Genomic DNA, 22,066 nt, shown 5'->3' with positions numbered 1-22,066 from the left:
ACAGCTAGCTTACCAAAGGATTGTGTTTAAAAATAATAATGGATGAGTAGCTTAAGAGCAGGTCACTCAAAATAATGTGAATAATAATGTGATCGGAGGAATTCATGTCTTCATGTCTTCAGGAACATTTTTCAGTTTCTCGGGTTGAACTGAACTTTTATTGTTTTAGAACATGATGTTGTGTGACTGCAGGGCAATTTCACATCCGGTGGTCTGTGAGTGTTTGTTAAACGGGTTAAGTGGTCCTGGAAAAGTTTGAGAAACACTGGTCTAGGCATATGTTATTAATTGATTGGAACTCATTTTAATCTACTATACCATTAATCAGCAATTGATTTAATTAACTGTTTGCATCCCTAATTCATTCTTTGCTCCAGAGCCCCATTAGACATGTAGGTATGTCAACAGATGAGTATTCTTCTTTTTACACTATAACATTTAGGCCAAAGTCTAACCCTGTGTGGACGCAGAAAATAAATATATTTCTAATCATAAATGTTATTCAGTCTGACAGGAAACTAACAAAACATTCTCATTATTTGGACGGCATCCCAAATTTTCAACAACCCCAAGCAGCATGTTACATTAAAACGTGGGCCGTAATCCTTTTATCTGTTCTGTGTGAAGCAGCGCTGGGCTGCAGGATTTGACCCATTTACTGCCGCCATGTCTGGGAATCACTCAAATAGCCTCACCAAGAATTAGCATGAAATCTACGCTAAGCTGGGAGTTATTCATCTCTTGTGGCAAAACTAGAAAGGCTTTAAACAAAGTGGCTCACAAAGTTCAAGTTACCTTTGTCTGCAGCAAAAAGCTAATTTCAAACTGTGGAAACAAAATCTACAAACCCACAAAACATCTGGTTGTTATTGTTAAAAAATGCAATCATGCAACTCTTTTTGACCTTTTCATGTCGCATTTCTACAGAAATGTACAGTATCACATTAAAACATGACAAAAGTAATAATTATTTTGTACATACATAATAATTTCAACCAGGAAGTGGCATATAATGCATAACGAGGGTGAGTGCAATGGCTAACAGGAGTTGCTTTCCCAAATCCAGACAAAATATATTTTTATGAGGCCCTCTGGACTCCAGAGTGAAGCGTAAATAGGACCATTGTGCTAAAATATTGTTTAACAGTCAAATCAAACAATTTTTCTCTGCCTAAAGCCAAACTACATGCCTTCTGCTATTTTTTGGTGATTTTGCGATTGCAAAAATTCACACAAAATCAAAAGATCCCTGCACTTTTTTGCACTAACGCGTAATTGTTTGATTAAAACTGAGTCTGTTGCACATTTTCCATTAAAAAAAAGCTCAAAAAATGGGTTTACGTGATTGCTATCCCCACCAGCAGGTGGCAGTATTTCTTACTTCTACTACACAACTGCCTCAGCCTAATGTGGGGTTAAAGTCTGTGATCAATGAGAAGAGTATCAAAAAGTCATGTCTACCATTATGCACAAGCATAAATATAGCAAAATTATTTGTACATATTTTTAAAGTAACACAAATCAGTGATTGCATAAAAAAACAGCAAAATCCTGAAGGGAATGCTCAATGTGAAAAGATGTTCAATATTATTTCGTTTTAGGAAGTACATATAAGATTCAAACTAATATATCTTGCTGAAAAGTTACCAGTAAGTTATTTTTGTACTATTTTAAAGTCACTAAGATATTTGCACTAGAAACTAGACCAGAAATACTTTTTTAAAAGTTTGTGTTTTTGCAGTTTAATGATTATAAGTTAATGCAAAGTCCTCAAACAGATTTAACTACTAAACATAAACAGTTCTTGTCATCTTTGAGGATCCAAAATATTCTCACTTTAGACTTAACTAAAATGTCATTGGCTTCATCTTAAAGATATTAAATTAAACTGGATTTAAGCATGACCTAAACACTGAAAAACAAGAATGTAAACAAGAGAAAATTTATTTGGACGAGTTTCTACTAAACTGCGCCGGATATATGAAGTTTCTTTTTGCATCCAAAAAATGGCATTTTAACAGGAGTGTGTAAACTATCTCTCCACTGCAAATCCTTCCAAAATAAACTTTACTATAAGCAATTACTGATTTATTCCCAGTCCTTTGTAGTGATTTCGTACTCGATGACTCAAAGTGGAAAAGCTCCAAAGAGAAACGAGGGTGAAACATCAGAGCAGTCAGAACGGCTTTCACTCAACAGTGGAGTTAGACCAATGAGTCAGAGCCACTAAATCATCACAACGCTGTCATGTTTCAGAGCATTTCCAGTTCATCAGCGTTAGCCTCTCATTCCCTGAACGCGGATGGTTGGAAACAGCTTCAGGTGGGATTCATGGACTGTGAAAAGGTCAGGATCGCCAAACGCTGACATTCAAAGGAGAAGACGTCTGATCAAAACATTCGACATGCGTCACAAATCCAACATGTCAAGAAATTGTCCAGCCACATTTTTTTCAGATCACTTCCTATATTTAGCTAAGTTTCATAAATTAAGCTGATTTAGGTGCAGCAAAGTCGGTTTTTCAGTGAAAGTCTCTGGATGAACAAGGTTCTAAATTTTATAAAAACCTAACTATAAAAAGATGAATACTTTGTTTTAACATTTTCCATTGTAAAAAAGTCATTTAGGAAATAACATTACAAATAAAATGCCTCCGTTGGGGGCCGGACAAAATCAGTCCAGTGGACACAAATTGCCCCCGGGCCGCACTTTGGACACCCTGGCATTACAACGTCTCTGCAAACTAAAGCTTTGGCTTCCAAGTAGGAAAGACAAAGTTTATTTAGTGAAAAAGTTTTAAAATCATACATTGCATCTCTCACAAAAACAAAAGTGCCCTTTTAAGAGCCACTTTGTGTATTTTTATCCCCCTTATGAGACTAGCAACCCGATAAATGAGCAATTAACTCACCAGGTATAAAAGACGTAGCAAATATAAACCATACCAGAAGCTAATGTCTTGTTTCTACACCAAGATCCTCCAAGCCTGCAGGTGATTTAATGCAGGCAATTTACTGCTTCACATAAGGGAATTTAACTTCCTATTGCACATAAAACCAAGAATAATTACCCTGGATTTTATGACCGAGGCTAACGCTTTGTCCGTTTCTCTTTGCTCATTTCTCAATAGAGATGAAAATGGGTGCTGACGGGACCAACAATGCAGCCTAAGTACCAGCAGCGCACCACAAGAGGACAAAAAGATGCTGGACGAAGCAGCCGGCCTCTGCGCCATGCGGCGCTGCGGTTCGGCGCTGCTAAGCGTTAAAAAGCTGCGTGTGTGTCTACGTGCTTTCTCTGTGGCCCACCTGCGCTTTTAAATCACTAAACAGGCTCCTGTGAGGTTTTAGGGCATAAATTTGAAGCCAACACTCAACCTCCTACTGGGAATTATATTAAAGTAGAGCTAATGATTCCTAGCTCTTGGTTTCCTTAGCTAACAAAATCAGTTATGGGACTTTCACTGCAAAGGTAAAAGGCAGTTTGATTCCGAGCAGGAGGGTTCCCTTTAATCTAATGCAAATCTTAGTTTAATTATCTGGAAAGTTTATCTTTCCTCTGATTTTTAAAGTAAAACATATAAAAAGATTTATATGAATTTTATTTTTAGTAATCCACGACTTTCTGTTTGCCTGAGGGAATAAACACGCTTTGACACCAGTGTTGTCAAACATAAGCCATCCTTTGATATAGTCGATACTAAAAAGTTTTATTATTTAGATACTCTTTGCATCAAAGTATATGAAAACTAACCTCATTTACCCACATTTTTGCACTTCTTTCAACGGTAGTTCTGCAAAAACAGACACTCAGTTCCTGACCTCCTGCTAGCCACTCAGCTCTTCAAAGAGGTAAAAGTTTTAAAATCTGCTAACATGAAAAGTACAAGAAAGAAAAACATGAGACCCTGTTCAGCTGATGAGTGAAATAACAGCACTGCTTGGAGTTACATTTTCCATGAGGCAGGCACACAGGAAAAAACAAATGTTACATTTTGACACAGGCTAGCTGCGCTAACATTACAAGCTAACGCAATGACATTCAATGTTAGAGAGCAACTTAAAAAGTTCAGCAAAACTCCTGTATCTGCAGCAATAAATATTTTAGCCAAAAAGCAAGAATATGCTGAGTAAAATACAGACAGAATGTGAGTACAAAAACAAATTCAATTTAACTTTATGAAATAACTTTAGAACTAATGCTCCACCTTAACTATTACCACATAAATCCAATTGAGTAGAAGGTCTAATTTATCCAAAAAGCACCAGTGGAAATGCTAGCTATATTTTACTGTTATTTTAGGGAACGACAACTGAGTCAAGGACAAGAAAAGCATTAAAATTATATTTACATCAAAGTTTGATGAGCAGCAGTGCAGGACGACTGTGAGACTGTCACATGTTGCTGAAGTCTCTAACAACACAAATACAGTAGCTAGATTTGTTGCTAGTAAAGTTGTTTTTTTTAATAGTTGCTATAGGATTCTGGAAAGTTGGTAAGTGCCAGAAAGATTAAGCTTTGCTGCTGAATACATTTACATGGCACAGAAATGCAATCACAATTATCTTAAAACACAATTAACTTTAGCATACAGTGATCCAATTTATTTGCATATACTGTATATATATATGCAGTATATATATATATATATACAGTATATCCAGAATTCTGAGTTAGAGAACTGCAGCAAACATTTCAGAGTGAAAATTAAAGGAAACTTTCATGTTAAGGGTTCCTACCAGGGGTACCAGTAAATGGGGAGGAAGTAAGATTAACACTTTACTAAAAATAAAAAGACTCATAGGAAATATGTGAATATGTGAACTGTAGAGAAAAACATTACTCATCATCAGTTGGAATTTACAGCTGCAGATTCAAGCTTAGTTTATAATCATCGCTCATATTTATAGATGTCTGTTGAAAACTCTCAAATGTTTGCTAAAGCTGCATTTCCTTAATTCTTCGCACTCCAGTTGGCATGAGGAGGAGAATCAAAGTGAGGAACTGAATGTGTAAAAAGAGAAGATAGGATAAGGGGAGAGAAGTGATGCAACTCAGCGGTAAGAGCAACTCTACATCTTTCAACCAGGAAGTTTACCGACAGCATCAGGTGAGCGAAAACAAGAAAAGGCCTCAGAATCAATTTAACCTCACAGGAGACGAGTATAAAGCAAAGTACAGGGCGGAGGCTAACTGGGTCAAAGCTTCGCTCTGTGATCAGGGATTTCAAATATCAGGGTAAAAAGAAGCCAGAGACTGCAGATATGGACTGTATCGGATATTAAATATGACCTGGTGAAAACACCAGAAACCAGGAAGATTTCTAAGAATCCAGGAACAATAAAAACTGGGCAGTTTTTTTCTGTGTCTTTATGATTCTCAGCAGCAGCACAAAATATTAGGCAGGAAGCTGTTGTTTCTGATTAGTTTGGCATTTAATGCTTCCCTGTCAGGAATAACGCTTTGTGATTGGAAAAGGGCAACGATAATGATGAGTGTTATTTTAAGCAAGCAAAGACAATCAGTGAAGAACATCAGGACATTTAAAGAAATACAGTAAAATCTGAACAATTCATCTCAGTCCATAGGAAATTATTCCTCAAACACTAAAAGCAGATCAATGGTTAAGTTCACTGATGTAACAGAATTGAAATGTTGTTTTTTTTTTTTTTGTTCCATCTGGCCACTGATGAAGAAAATTATTTAAAACATGAAGCTTTGTCTCTGTGTCTAAGCCGTCAGTCGAAGTTAATTCAAACTTTAATCTAAAAATTATGTGAGAACTTTAAAATGACTGGAACATTAGAAACTGTGACAATGATCCTGTCACACTTCTGGCTCTTTAATTCAGGCTAAAACTTTACAGATTCACTTTCAGAACACATGAAATATTAAGGCAGCCAACCACTGCGTACAGTCTCTGTTTTAATAAATAAACTATTTTCTTTTACTCGTGATTGCCTGAGGACGAGTTTTCTGTGTGTAACCTGCAAAGTTAACTCTGTTGGTGAGACTCTTCACTTCTGCACCTCGATTCACGGTGGAGGAAAAAAATGAAGGTGAATTCGGTTTAGTGCATACAGCAACAGGAACCCTTAATATTTGGGTTTTCTTTCTTTTTTTGTCCTCACACCTACGTCACTCGGATAAAGACAACATGAGTAAATTCAAAAAGTACTTTTAATCAGAAATGGGCAGAGAAACTAAACATTTTACTCAAGTAAGAGTAGAGATACGTCATAATAAAATTACCCAATTAAAAATAAGCACAGTGTAGTAAAAATACACCTACTGGGGAAGTTACACGCTTCCTCACATGGTGCTCTAAAAACAAAATCAGTAAAATCTTAAATAATATGGCGGGTTTACTTTGGGTTCGGACCAGGCTCCGACACAATGCCTGCGGGCTCAGGCAGAATTGTGTTGGATTCAAATTCACGATTTAAATTCTACACAGCAAGAATATATCTTTAGATTATCTCTATGATGAATTGGAGCTTTATAAAAACACAAAAATCAACAACCGGAACATTAAATTTATCCAAGTGCCGTCACAAAGAAGGTTTTCTGGAACAAACTTCCAGAAAACTGCAAAACATCCGAAACACTGAGTTCCTTTAAGCCCATGGTTAGAGTTGCTTTGAACCATGAAATATGAAACACTAACCAACGTATTTGATATGTATTGATGATTTTAACGATGGAACTTGATAAAATGTAACGTCTGATGTTGGTTTTCACAACTGTTGACTGTATGATGTGACTTTTTTTGTTTTCACGATGGAAAGCATTTTAAACTGCCTTATTGCTAAAATATGTTCTACAAATAAACTTGATTGATTGATTATGCAACTGCAGCAAGCAATTAATTTTGTTTTAAGCACCTTAAACATCTTTAACAGTGTTCTTAAATATTGCCAAAATAAAATGCAAACAATTTGCCAGATTATTAAATAAAATGTGATTTTTAAAGGCACTCTTTAAGGCAGCCTGTTTACATTTGAATGGCTTCTCTTTCTGGTGGCAGCCTGCTTATCTGTTGTTGAGCCAGGAGCCTGAGGCCAGTCAGAAGTGGCAGAAATGCAGCCTGCAGCGAACAACGCCGGGCCTTGTTTGGGTCGCTCACCTACAACATGCAGAGAAACTTAGGCTCCATTCATAACAGGCTCCAAACCCACTTTCTGGAAGAAAACGTTACTGTATTTCCTCTCAGGTAGTTCTATATATTTTCATGACCTGCATCTGTGTTTTTTTTTTCTGTCCCAGAACAAACAACCCAATGTCATCGCTGAACGCCGGCTGAGCAGCGGACTGCTTCCCCTTCCAAAAAACAGCTGATAACAAACCGATATAAAAGCGTGAAGTGAATAATGGCTGCCAGAGATGAAGGGAGGTGGACGTTTATGAATGGAGTCTGTTTTCACCTACACACAGGATGTTTTCTGTCCTGTTTGTTTCTGCATTAGCAGTTAGAAAACCTACGCAGAATCCATGATGCCAGACTCTTAAAATAGAAACTTAAAGGTCTGGCGGAGCCTCCTCACCGCTTCCTTGAATTCCAGTTTGTCTCAGCAGTTTCCAATGCATTTAGTAAACAAACCGGAAATGCAGAGATAATATTACAGAATTACTTTTACAAGAATAAATTTATCTGATGTTCATATTAGCACATAAAGATCTGTAAAGTTTAACTTTTTAGCCACACTTAAAAACAAACAGTTTCTAAATGAATATGTCATTTATTAAGGGAAACCAGCTGTCCATGTGTGGAATTGGCCCCATTGCTAAATCCTGCATTAACTATAATTAGCCATAATCTTTTTGGGTGATTTTCACTTGGCAAATCCAGACCTGATTACTTCCAGACTGGACAAAAAGAAAAATAAAACCCTTTCATAGAGCTTTTCTGATACAAATGAAACAACAATATCTCAAAAAGCAACAAGTCATCCATCACACTTCAGAAACAGATGAGAAATTCACAAACATCTATCAGTCTGGAAAATGTTACAAAGTCATTTTAAAAGCTCTCAGACTTCAGTAAGTCACTGTGGAAATGGAGAACCTTCACAGGAGAAGAAATTAGTCCCAAACCAGCTTGATGCTTCATCCAGGAGGTCACATAATGACCAGAGCAACATTTCAGCACTGCATGCTTCACTTTGTTAAGGTCAGAGGTCATGATTCAGAAATACCAAAGAGAAAATATCCTTCAAGAAATGGCAGATGAGAGAGATGGTTTTCTATTCTCTATGGTTGAATATGGATGGGAGGCTCTCTTAAATTATTATTAGTGTTCATTTTGTGTTTAATTCTCCATCATGGCCAAACATAGCGAATCATAATAACAATTCAGACTGTGCTGGTTCTGGATGGGAATGCAATGTACTGACTGAGGAGACGAACCTGCCTGGAGAGCGTTCAGCTGCTGCTGTTGCGCAACTCAAGGTCGAGTTCCTGATAACGAGCAGGGCAGGAAAAAAATACCCAAACAAACTCAGACCTGCACCGAAAATTTCAGGGTTTCTTCAATGATTCCGTCTGCAGTTTCTGAGCTTTTCACTGGAGAGACAGAAATACCTGGTTGTGTTTTCATATACTCATTGTTTCCTACGGTGGCCCAGAAGGTAAAGGATGAAAATGCAAAAGGAAAAATTCAATAACAAAAACCACAACAGAAGTTATGTGAAAAGTTATTAGAGGTTTAGTGATGGACTCAGAGCTGAACCTTCAGAGTCACATAAAGTCAGTTATAAAGTTGGTCTTCTGTCACCTGAAGAACATTTCTGGGATTAAAGACCTAAAGTTTTAGCAAGATCTGGAGCAACTCATCCATGATTTATCTCTGTTATGTGAAGCACTTCAAACTGCCTCGTTGATGAAACGTCTTTTATGCTAAAACAGAAGTTAGCTCAACTTCCATTGTGGTTTTTGCATTTTCATGACCCTTCTGGGACACCATCGTTTTTTGCTTGTGGGATGGCTGCAAATAAGACAAACTCAATTTATAGTTTCTGAACTTTGCAAAGTGCATTAGTTTCCAGAAATTTCTATTCTGATACCCCAAAATAAAATCTAGTGTAACCAGTTACCTTCAGAAGTCACATAATTAGTAAATACAATCATATGTGGTTAAAATAATATTTAAAAAATGTTCTTTGTGTTTATCCATCACATCAAATCTTAATGAAAAACATGCAAGTCTGCGGTTGTAAAAGATTTTGAAAAGTTAATGTATGTCTACACTGCAAAAACACAAAATATTACAAAGTATTTTTGGTCTAGTTTCCAGTCCAAATATCTTGTTACACTTGAAATAAAACTAAACTAACTTATAAGTACCTTTTCAGCAAGATGCAGCAAAAATGCCTTGTTACAAGTAAAATAAATCCACCAGTTTATCAAAACCAAGTAATTATCGACTTAAAGCAAGCTCCTATCTCTTGCTGAGCAGTGAAAGGTTGGGAAGATTTTGTTTTTGCAGCTTTTAACTCATATTTTCAGTGTTTAAAACATCTGTTTTGCCTCAATCATCAATGTTTTCAGGCATAAAGTTTAAACAAAACCAGCAAAACCTCAAAATACATAACTCCACCACAGAATCCCTGCCACTGGCCAGCTTCTCCGATTCCTAGTTCCTGCAGCGTTCACATTCTTACACAACGCAAAGATGTTGGCGAAGAAAACCAAAAATGTTGCAACAGCACATTCTCCATCTTACAGATGGAGACAGTGCCGTCTGTAAAAGACAGAACAGATGTATGATCGCAACAAGGAGGAAGAATTTAAAACATCTGGTTTTCTGCTGCAGACTGGATGGACAGAAAGGAAAAAAAAGATGCACCAGTCAGCTGCCAGAAGACTTTTGGAAAACAAACAAAGCATATTAGATGAGAGTTAAGCAAGCCTTTTTCTTTTTTTTAAATCAGGATGTTGCACAACACTCAAGGTCTTTTCCATCCTCCTCCAGATTCTTGGCTTTGTGTGGAGCGGCTAATTATCAGCAGGTTTAAGATGGAAAGAGCTCATCAGGCGCATGCGGGGTTCGTACTTCTGAAGATGTGATGCAACCTGGAAAATATCTGCTTAATCCGCCGGCTTGTGATGCAAACAGAGAGAGCAGATTCAGGTGGAGGCGTGACTGGCATGACTGAGGAGACGAGAGGAGGACGCGTTCAGAGACTCACACAGGAGATGCTCACAATTCACTGAGGAACTCAAAGCTGGCGCCTCACACATTCCTAATGGGGTCACACAGTTACAACTACCTGCTCACTATATCTAAGAGAAGCCATCCTCACTAACAATCCAGCAAAACACCTGCTAACCTTGAATGTTTTGAAATTATAGAAATAATTTTCTGCTCCTGTCGACACACACTGAGTCGAAGCGTGGCTCGGTTTGATAGAAACTGGACTCTGATGTGTTCCTTTATGAGCTCATTGTCGAGTTGAATCATGTCTGAAGTTCAGAGCAACGCGGTTTTACATTCCCCACGGTGAGTCAGTCAGCGCAGCTAGGTGTGGATTAAGAAAAGCCATTAGCTGCTACTGAGGATTCATTTGCATTTATCAACCTGGCTCAGAACACAAGCTGTTCATTAAATGGAGCTCAGGAAAGCAAAGACAATTAGTTTGAAATTTTAGCTGTCGCCTTGCAGAGTTTGCAGCTTTCTGGAGAAAGTGCACTCCGCTCCTACTGGCCTCTTCATCCAACCAGTAAAAACTAAAACTGACACCCAGAATTTTAGGTGTTTGCTACTGGAAACATGAAAACCTGTTTATACACAGCATTGAAGCAGTGACATTAGGCAGCTTTGGTCTTTTATGATCAGATTTCAGATATGTAACTTCTGACTCATCCATCATGCTCTATCTGCTCATCTCCTCCAACATCCAACCAATGAGAGAACGCTCTCCGTCTTGGTCTCTCTGGCATCGACTCCAGCCAGACTCTGGAAAAAAAACCTCATGTCTGAATCTGCTGGAAACAGCTGCTCAGACTCCATCATCCACCGACTTTACGACTTCGATTCAGCCTGGATGCTGTCCTGGAGCGTTCATTTTCAGAAGCCAGAGGCCTCCGAAGGATTTACACAGGAACTGGTTCAATGCTTTTAAACTCTGAACTCGCTCCAGAGTCAGAGAGGAAACGTTGAACGGCTCCACAGAAACAGAACAAATGACACAAAGATCTGGCCACAGAATGGAGTTTATGGTGCAGACGTTCATATTCAGGTGGAAATCATTCATTTCCCTTCGATGAAAAGAAACAGGAGAATTTAGGCAGTAAATCGCATTCCTGTAACATTTTACTCTTCATTCCTTCCTGTATTCTTGATTAATTAAATACACCAACAAGAAAAAACGTTTTCTTCTGTTAGTAGCTAATTTAGGCACAGTAAAGTTCCTAAAAACTACATTTTTATATTTTTTTCCTGTTTGCCTGAATTGTTTCCTACACCTTAAGCCACAGGTGTCAAACTGAAGGCCTGGGGCAGAACATGGCGCACCGTAGCTTTTTATGTGGCCCTCTGCACTCGGAGGGGTGTGTCTAAATATTAATAATATCTATCAAATCCAAGAAATTTTTACCTGCATCTGGTGAAAGTAGAAAGTAGTATAAAATATTACAGTTTGTGACCACAAAGAGTAGCTATGCAGTTCAAACAATAGCTGTACATCAAGGAATATAAAAACGCTTTTCCTCACAGAACAGAAACAGATGCAGCAGAAACTTAAATAAAAACTAAAAATAAATAAACACTATTAAATATCAGTGGCAGTACTTTCAGATATAAATCTGTCCAAAGAATCAAACTGTTGATCTTCGACAGCTTTGCAAAGAAACAATGTTTAGGATGATTATTATCACCTCAGCAGTGTAATCCTTCCTGCTTACATCTGCTTTCTTTGGTACCTCTGCTACAGAAATGTGTTTTATAGGAAAACAAAAAATGTTCCCGACTGTTTTTCCTTCCAGGAGTGTCTTCAGAATCTTGTTTCTACACGCTTCAGAGGAAAAACTGCCAAAATAAAGGAGAGATCTGGAGAATTATTTGCTTAGATTCCTGTTGCATAAACAGGAGGTAGAGTTTCTCTCTGGTGTGACCTGCTAACGGCACGGTTCCCACAGCTGAGGTCACCATCTCAGAGTCTGAGGATCCAGTTTTCCATGCTGCAATCTAAAGGTTTCATACGGTTTTATCTTTGGGGTCTCAGTTTTTAACTTTCTGATGTCTGTTTAGCCAGAATAATGTCCTGAGGCTGTGAAATGAAGTCAAAAAACTGATATTTATTTTAATTTAATGCTCTGTTCAAACACAAGGCATTTCTTCCACTAATGCTAGGCTTACGTGTTTGTTTTAGTTGTATTTACCCAAGATGCCCTGTGCGGCAGTCTACTTCCTACTTCTGGAGTGGTTTCCGGTCTGCTTGGTGTTCACATGCATTTAAACAGCACCAGAGTTCACTTCAACAGAACCAAGACCGAGATTTGTAGGTGGACCAGAGTTCACTTTTTTGGTCTGATTAAGTATTCACACCTCACCAAACGAACCAGGCTTTCTAGATGAACAAACCAGAGTTTGATTACAGTGAACTAAACGGGGCTGGTGTGAATGCAGAGTTCAGTTCTTGTAGCGCAGAAGGAAACCTGATTACCTGTACCGGAAGAACAAGAGCAGGGATACAAACCAGGAACCTTGTTGCTGCAAGGTAACGATGCTAAACACAACGCTGCTCTTCAGCTCTGACTCAGATGGATGGAGAGACGAATCTGATCCTATTTGATCCATGTACAAACGTTCAAAACACAGCATTTCTTTGGAACAAAATTGCAACATCTGTCACATTTTTCGGTTCTTAGAGAATAGTTAATATTTTTGTGCAGATTAGTGCTTAAAAATTTACACATAAATCATTGTGGGAATAATCCACTGTACATTAAAACAATACTCTTACCTCTGACTCTGAGATTTGACAGCAAAGAAACAATCCTTCCTTTTTTTGGAATATGAAAGTCTAATTTTGCTCATTTAGAAAAAACATGTAAATAATGTATTAATAATCCCTGATTAACTTTTCTGGTTAAAGTTGATTAAGATTAAATGGTGTGTTATAAGTAATTCAACAGGAAAAACAATACATTTGTAGTTCATATTAGGTTTTGATAAATTTGTGACACTGATTGAAACAAAATACAGTAAATCCAACTGGCTTGATCAAAACTCAGTCAAAGCAGCAGAGAAGGTTCTGGTGTTGAGGTGAAACATTAACCAGGTCCAGAGATTAAATCCAGATCAAAAGGCTCAAATTTATTGAGGTTTATTTTTAAGTTTTCTGGTCTTTTGACTTTGATCAAAGGACGAACTAAACTTCAACGTGCATCTCAGATCCTGCTGCAGGTTTCTGACTTCAAACCACAACAATAACTGCTTTCAATGAACAATAAAAACAGTCGATGGGGCTCTGAGATACACGAACAAAAACATCCCAGCTTTTCTCACAACCTGCAGTTTCAAAGGTGAAATTATTCATTCAGCTGCAACACATGCAAGGAAAACACAACTAGATGTTCAGAAAGTGGAGAACTTTTGGTTCGAGACCTACCAAACAGAAACAGGTCATAAGTTTTCATACAGTCAGAAGAAAGATGAATGTCATGATAATTTTATTAGCAGAATTGGCTGTTTATTTAATCTGTTGGTTTCCTGACACATGCCCAGGTGTTTAAAACAAACAAACAAACAGGTTTTGTAATAAATAAAATAAGCTAGCATCAAGCTAATGAAAGGACTCCAACCGCAGCAGAGTTAAAAGTTTGAGAACTATATTTAAAACTGGATGTGTGCCAGGAAACCAGTTAGTTTGATTGAACTGCATCAATTGTACCAAGAAGAACTACTAAATGTCCAGACACTGTTATAGTAGAAGACTGAAGACTACTAGTAAAGCAAGTAAGTGGCTGAATTTATATTTCCTTGATTTATGACAGAGAAACCTGCATAATGCAAACGTCATCTGTCCCTTCATATGAAGATCGTACTGCGGATAAGAGAATGAATGAGTGACAGTAATCCTCTGATTTAAAAGTTTTCAACCAAACACACTCCTGGACAAAATTGGTGCCCTTTGCTTAATGAAAGAAAAACCCACAGTGGTCACAGAAATAACTTGAATCTGACAATAAAATAAAAATGGTATGAAAATGAACAGATAAAAGTCAGACAACCAAAACCATAAATGAAATGGATTGTGTAAACAGAATTGCCCTTCAAAAATGTTCATTATCGGAATGGAAATGATCAAACCCGTCTTTATTTGATTAATTGCTTATAACCACAAAGACATTTGTTCTGAACAAATTAGCAAGGTATACCTTATGAATCTGAACATATTTTAACAAAATCGTGTGTCATCCAACTAATCAAAATAAAAAATATGTAATTTCAGAAATATGACTCCAGTTCTGGGTCCATATCAGGCATTAAGGAGATGCTTCCACTTAAATTCATCACATCTGGGCTTCCAACAGAAACAATGAGATACCATAAACACAATTAAATTGATCGTTTATCCTGGTTTTGTTGAGCCAATGTTTTGGAGGTATAATGAAGAAACTTTAGCTGCTTTTTCAGGAAACGGTTCTGCTTGTGGCGAACTGGACGCGCTCTGCTGCTGAATGGCCCAGCAGCTTCAGCCTGACCCTCAAGCCTCACAACAGGAAGTGAAGATGCCAAAACAAACACAGCATCCTGACCACACACAAGGCTCAGCATCCAGAACGATTGTAAGAAACAGAATCTGCTAGCTTCCCAATATGCTCTATAGCTTAAAAAGGAACAATTTACTCAAAATAAAGCCCCAGTAAAAATTAAACTATCTATATCAGCGAATTGGCGAAAACAGGTTATTGTGAACACTAACTGTGTTTCCATTTATCATATAATTGCACAAATTCCAATTACGAAAACAAATTAGCTTCTCAGTTTTTAAAAGATGTCATGTTTTTCTATACAACGTTTTGTGCTAGTATCAGGTGGTTTTTCTGCTGTATCAAAATTATTATTATTTTGAAAATCTTTTCTGCACATAAACGACCAGTGCTGCATGTTTTTTAATGACTTATCACATGAACAAACTTATTTACGTGTGATTTTAGTTTATTTCTTATGTAATGGGAATACAACAATTGCAAAATTGTGTTTTTTCAATGATAGCAGAATATCAACTATCAACTACGTTTTCTGAACATTTGTAATAGAAGCTCAGCTGCTGTTGCTAAGCAAAGAAGACTAATAGTGCAGCATCTCTACTGCTAAAAATATCTTTGCCTATACTCACGTAAAGATATCTGTTCATTATATCTGTTTCCATTCATCCACCTTTGGGCTGTGGTGGATTAAATATGTTTTCTTGAGGTCCGTTTGTGTGTTTAGCTTCAGGATCACAGCAGCAGATGATAAGGAAAAGGATGAATTACAGATCTGGTGTCACGGCCAACAGGAGAGCCATAAAATCAATTCAACAATCCTCCGACAGAAACTGAGCTGGTGAAAGGTAAGAAATCCAATCAACACTAAACATCCCAGGGGGGAGCAGAGAAAATAATCCCACAGCCATGGCGGCGGTGCCTTACGGTCATAATCTCCCACAGCATCAATCACACACCACGTTAACCCTTTAATCTACTGTTCCTCCATTTTCACTTAGAAGGAAGCGTACGCTGTTTGGGTTTTGAACATGTTTTCCTTCGTTTGCCTCCATTCATTTCCCAGAGGCAGGTTAAGAAAAGTGATCGATCAGGCAGTGATAAATAATGGGGCTGAGCTTCTGTGTGCTGCAACAGCATGTTAGCTTCATATTGTTAAAAAGAAACTAAAAACAGACTAACATGAAACACACAGCGAGTTGCTAATGATGCAGAGCATTATTGGCAGAATTAGTCTGTAAGAGAAAGATTTGCTAAATTATTTACTTTGTGCACAACTTCCCTAAATAATAATTTCTGTTGTTTCACATCAGACTAACCAAATATTGGTTAGCATGTGGCTAATTAAAAGGCTAGTTTGAACAGACTCATATGAAAATTAGTTTTCTCAAAAGCAGAAATTGTGTATCAGATTTTTAATGCTAACAGAATCATTTTGAGTCTTAAAAAGAAACGTAAACTGAGGACTTCATGTTAGGTGTATGCCTTTTCAAATAAAGTCCAATAAAAATAAATAATTAAATGAAGAACATCGGTTGGTTTAGTTTAATTATTGCAAGTTTCCATAAAATTGGACATTGACTGTAGCAGATAATTTTTCTCTCATTATTACTTTATGTTGTTGTAATTTTTGTCTGCTTAAGATGACTGAAAACTGAGAGATAAATAAACCTGCCATTAATTTACAGTTCATTTGTTGGTGTAAGGCAAAATGAAAAATATAATTTTGGACACACAAATTGAAGGAAATAGCAATCAGGACAAACAGTTCTGCCAGCAGATAGTTTGCTGAAAAAAACATTTGATGAAAGTGAAGAAAGTCAAACATTAAGACTAAGAATGCCTGCTGTTCTGTATTCATGATTATTGAACACATATTTACTCACATCCTGCATGTCATAACATCGTAATAACCAGTTTATTGGTTCTGTATATGAATGAAGATGGAGGTGGACGCTGGGCGGCATGGAGTCACATTAACAGATGGACAATGCAGCAGGTTGGTGAGAGACAGAGTCAACTCTGTGTTGGATATTCGTCTTACTGAACAACATCAAAATTACCAGAAATAATACCTTTTAACTACTTTTCTAACTTCCTGTATCATTTGCTGTGCTACAGTTCCATTCCTTGGTTGCGCATTATCAGGATTCGTGAGTTTAGATTTAGTTTTAGTTGAATTTTGCCCCTCAAACAAAAAGTATGATTGCTATTTTTTCCTTTTACTGCAAACAAAGAGAAAACTGTATCATTTTGCCACCACCAGGGGTCGCTACAGCCTGAGTATCAACTGATTGAGTTTTTCTGATCTGAAAAACTGTGCTTTTCCCAATACGTTGATACTGCATACATAACTGTGATCATGGGTGTTACGAAGTTCAAGTTTTTATCAATATTTTGTTGTTTTTATTGTAATGACAATAAAAGTGATGATAAAGGTAAATGAATGGCCGTGACTATAAGTTACAATGCTGTTCTTATTGTTATGAAATATAATCAAAGCTACAAAGTTCAGTTCATTTTATGGCCATCTATCAACACAAAGTAGTGAAAAACTAAAGCAGAAGAATGTCATACGTGAATTTTATGTTTTTTACGATTTAAAAACAACTTTTTGTGGTAGGTTTCTGCCAATTTTACAAAGTCAAAGACTGAAGTTTTTTTTCCATTATTCATCTGAACAGCAAGTCTTTCCAGAGTTTCCAAATCAAATTGGATTAATCTCTGGACTTTGACTGGGCCGCGCTAACAGATAAAAACGCTTTTATTTAATCCACTCCACTGTAACCCAATCTAACAAGTTTTCTTCCATAAATGATTAGTATTTAACTCTGTTCACCCTTTATTCTGCTCAGATCATTTCCCTTTTCATTTTCATAAAAAAACTGGCCCGCAGCATCATACTGCCTCCACCATATTCTGCCATAGAAACAATGGTGGGTCTGTCATACATCTAGGGCTGGACAATAAATCAATAACAATAGATATCACAACAGACACATGATCAATATCAACAGATAATACGTCTGATTGATAAAATGTTCAATAATTTTGCTGAACTCCGAACCAGAACCGCATAGCATTCTGGGAAATGAAGGCAGAGGAAAGACTTTAGCTTAAACTCTCATGGCCAGCAAGGTTGGATATATCAACTAACTCACTCACTCTTTGGTTACCTAGCAACTCACTCGTTCTTTGGTTACCTAGCAACTCACTCGCTCTTTGGTTACCTAGCAACAACCTGTTGAGTAACTTGCACAGCAGCAGTTTCAGGTTTTGCCTTCATGTTTCATAACTGCTTAAAAATAAAAAACAGAAAAGATCAGGCAACCAGTTTGGCAGCATTTCAGATATTTAAGACAAAAAACTAATCAATAATTATCAATGTTGACTGACATGAAATGCTTATGTCATGATAATAAATAAAAACATCCATCCCAATAAAAACATGGATGTTTGAGGTTGCAACAACGTGTGCTGTGAATCCACTTCTATTGAGGGAATCTGTGTCTTGTTTTTGATATTATGTTTTAGCTCCATCCATTTCTTGTTTATTTGCAAAAAAAATTAAAATTAACAATAATTCCCTCTGTTTTCTTCAGCTTAGGTAAATAGCAGAAAATAGCTGCTGCTTACAGTCAGAACACAAATAATTAGCAATCATTCAACCTGATTACAAAAATGTTTATACAAGAAAACACATTTCATGAGAAATTTGTTGGAAGTTATTGCTCCCACTTTAAGAAAAGAGATCAAGTTTGTGTAACCCAGCAGCACCAGTTGATGTCAGTCTATCCTGTAAGCAGTGTTTTTTGTCAGTCGCCCTCCTACCTTGCAGCTGGTAATCCAGTGAGTTGTCAGAGGGGGGCTGCAGCAGCGCCGACCGGCGGTACACCACATGGACCCGGCCCTGGTCCTCCATCTCCTGAGTGCCTTTCTCCAACGGCTCGATAAAATACTCATCCGAGTCGGTTCGGATCATCCCAGCCTGGAACAGAACGGGTCGCTATGAGTGAGCAGAACCACAAAGATGCAGTTCTGAGAGGAAAAAAAAATCAAGCTTCAATGTCTTTCTGTTATTTACTGTAATCAAACATTAATGTCCGGATATTTCAGGTTTTTCTCAATTATTATGAGAAACTGCATGACTGGTTTTACCTGAAAGATGACAAGAAATACATCCACAATCTGTTTTTTATATTGTTACCTATGAATCTACACGAGGGATGACACAAATAATCATGATTAATCGATTACTGAGATAATTGTCAGCTAATTTTTGTCATTAAGTAATCGTTAACTGAAGTACAAACTCAAAAAAAGAGGCCATTTGGTGAAAAAAACAACATATTTAGAGCAGTAATTAAGCCAAAACTATTAAAAGTACCATTTGCATTTAAGATAAACCCACCTTTGTCTGCGAATATGTTTGGATAGTTTTAGCTTCACCTGGTTCAAATTTACAAAAGAAATGCTGTGTTAAGGCGTTTTAGGCAAGAAAATGCTTATTTTATTAAATAAAAAAGAAATTGAATTATTTATTTGCATATTTTAATGTAGTTCTGTTATTAAGAAAAGATTGTAAAATCTGTAGAGTGCACCATTTTTTTATATTAATCGCTAAATGAACTGATTAGTTGCAGCCCTAATCTACACACAACAAAATGTCTAACAAAACACCGCCCCAGTTGAATATGAATAAAATATAGGAGAGTGAAAAAGCAGATGTGCTGATGCAATATTCAACGGTTTATCCACAGAAGAATCTGTTTCCAGTGTGAAAACATCTCTGCGACACCATCAGACGTTGTTTTTATTGGTTTTTCAGCATTTTTCCATCTGTCCGTAATTATCGCCTTGTTACCCAACAACCGCTGGTGGAGATCAGAAACCTGAGCGTCATTAGAGGCACAGTGGAGCAAACATGCTCAGTGATGGCTACCTGCAGCCTGCAGATTTCCTGCAATAAGAAACCAGCCATGTTTCTTATTTAGAGCGGAAATATGAGGGGCCCGCTTTTAAGTGAAATAATGTACAAACTGGATGTGGGACTCATTAAATCTAAATGATGTGGTGGAGCCAGTGTCATGTCTGCAGGCGATCCTGAAACATCAGGCGTCTGTTAAAACAGCCTTGGTGACTGCTTTCAGCAAAACGCTAATGATAACAACACAGCGCTGCACACAGGCAGGGACTGCTGGGGAAGTTGTGGAAAGAATCTTTAAGTTATTAATGTTTTATTGCAATAACGTAATCTCACTCTGAATAATTCACTTCAATAATCCAACCTTAAATTGGAGACTCTAGTCCTTAATGCGGTCATCCTGGGTGTGATTCCCTATGATTCCACATGCCTCATTCACTCAGCTCCTTCAAACTAGCCAGCAGCAATTAGCAAAGATCTGGTGGAAGTACAAGACTCTGACTCAATCAGTAGATGGCGTAGAGAAGCACTGTTGTGATGGTGAAAGCCTTTTTACACATTTATATCAACACTTACAGTAACTGTTGACCCACATATTTATTTCCTCCAGCAAATTCTGGGGATTTAAAGGGGCAGTATTATGTGTTTTCAAGACACATGGTGCCATTTTATAGCGCAATCAAGTAACTTTGTCACCCTCAGCTGTTATAAAAACCCTATACAGTATATATCAAACATGATTTAAAATAAATTTGACTTTGTAATTTAGGGCCTTCAAATTGGGCCTCTGTCTCTTTAAGAAACTCCAGCTCTTTCTGAAATACCGCCTTCAGGAAGTCATCCCAACATGGCTCCTCTATTAACCTTTAGCAACATTATTACCAGAGTTTCACTTTGAAGTAGCTCCTATAATGAGCTCAGCTGATGTTCCACCGGGTGTTTGCTAATTGCTGCTGGCTAGTCTGAAGGAGCCGAGTGGGGGAAGAGCTGCATCTCAAAGGCGGAGCTAGGTCCAAATAGGTGTTTTTCACAGCAGAAAGGTTGCCATGGAGATTAAAGGATTTCTCAGACATGCATGAAAGAATCAAAGCAACACTCCAGGTATGTTTATGATGATGGAATAACATTATAACATGATGGAAAGCTAGAAATGTTGATTTTACATGTAATAATGCCGCTTTAAAAAACGTTTTTACACTTTGTACCATAACCAGCAGCATGAATTGTGAGAAAAAGAAACCCAAATGATGGTATATCTATTGACAGAGGAGAAACTGAGATGTTTATCTGTACATGTTATTTTAGCAGATCCTCTAAGGAATCCGCTCCGGCTCCGGGTCAGACGGTGAAACTTTTGGCCCCATAATGACTGCTTGGTGACTTCTTTCTCCATTCTTTTGTCTAAACACATTTGGGGTTTTACAAGTCGCCGACAGAATGAAGTGACTTTTACCTCCTTCGGTCCCTGATCTGCAGAGCCTCATCTTCTCCTCCCTCTACAGGAGCAGTCGGCTGAGCCAGTTTATGTTTGTGTTCACTTTAACACGCAAAGTTTGTGGCAGACGCTCCCAGGTCACATTAATAAAACAACTAAATGTGTGTGTGTGTGTGTGTGGGTGGGTGTGTGTGTGTGTGTGTGTGCGCCAGCCCTGCAGGACCATGTGTCTTCTGACAAAAAGCAGGTGTGCATGCCAAAATCTCTTCCATACTTAATGATGTTTCACTTATCATGTATGAAAGTGGATCATTTTAGCTGTCCGTCTGTCACTTGGCTTCATTCCTTATGAGGGAAACTCCTTGGAGCTCAAATTAAAGGAATTTTGGTCTAATTTCCATGTGATTAATCATCCTTACAGCTTTCTGAAAAATCCTGAAGTCGATGTGCTTCCTTTAACTGCCAGTAGAAGCTCCCACATGTTGCCATTTGTTGCCATTACAACTAGTTCTGCACTAAATACATACATTAATGAGCAGAATTAATGTTTTCAGAAAACTTTGTTGTAATTCAGCAATGTCCAACTCTTTAGTTAAAACACTATGTTTATATACTTACAAAAATGCCTCGTTTGTGAGTATAAACTTTGCAAAAAAAAAAACTAATTTGGATTTTAAAAAAAGAAGTTTGAACTGATCTCACGTCAGGTGTCAAACTCCAGTCCTCGAGCTTCAGTGTCCTGCTGCGTTTCCATTACAAATGTTTGCAAAACTTTGTTGATATTCCACTAATCTTGAAAAAACAAATTTGCAATTCCAGTAATTCCCTTTTTACAAAGCAAAAAGGGAATTAAAACACATGTGTATAAGCTTGCTCATTAAAAAAACAAGCCACACCATCATCCTCGAACCACTTCCTTCTTTTTTGTCATTTCTGTCAGTGGTAACATCCTGTTGTTGATTATGTGACTTATATGATGCGAAAAAAAGTTTTTC

General features: G+C 37.4%; 1 protein-coding gene across 2 annotated transcripts in view; it reads right to left on the bottom strand.

The window, feature by feature from the left end:
* The window catches only part of adamts3 (ADAM metallopeptidase with thrombospondin type 1 motif, 3), a 160,715-nt gene that overhangs the window by 100,749 nt on the left and 37,900 nt on the right, over window positions 1-22,066 (bottom strand). For both annotated transcript variants that reach the window (XM_028032943.1, XM_028032944.1), the window contains exon 4: window positions 18,544-18,700. In XM_028032943.1, the coding sequence (XP_027888744.1) occupies window positions 18,544-18,700 (157 nt within the window). The remainder of the gene's footprint in view (window positions 1-18,543; window positions 18,701-22,066) is intronic.

Source organism: Xiphophorus couchianus, chromosome 12 (assembly GCF_001444195.1).
Source record: "Xiphophorus couchianus chromosome 12, X_couchianus-1.0, whole genome shotgun sequence".
Lineage (NCBI taxonomy): Eukaryota > Metazoa > Chordata > Actinopteri > Cyprinodontiformes > Poeciliidae > Xiphophorus > Xiphophorus couchianus.
The sequence above is the reverse complement of the archived record's forward strand: the minus strand, read 5'-3'. Positions and strand labels throughout refer to the sequence as shown.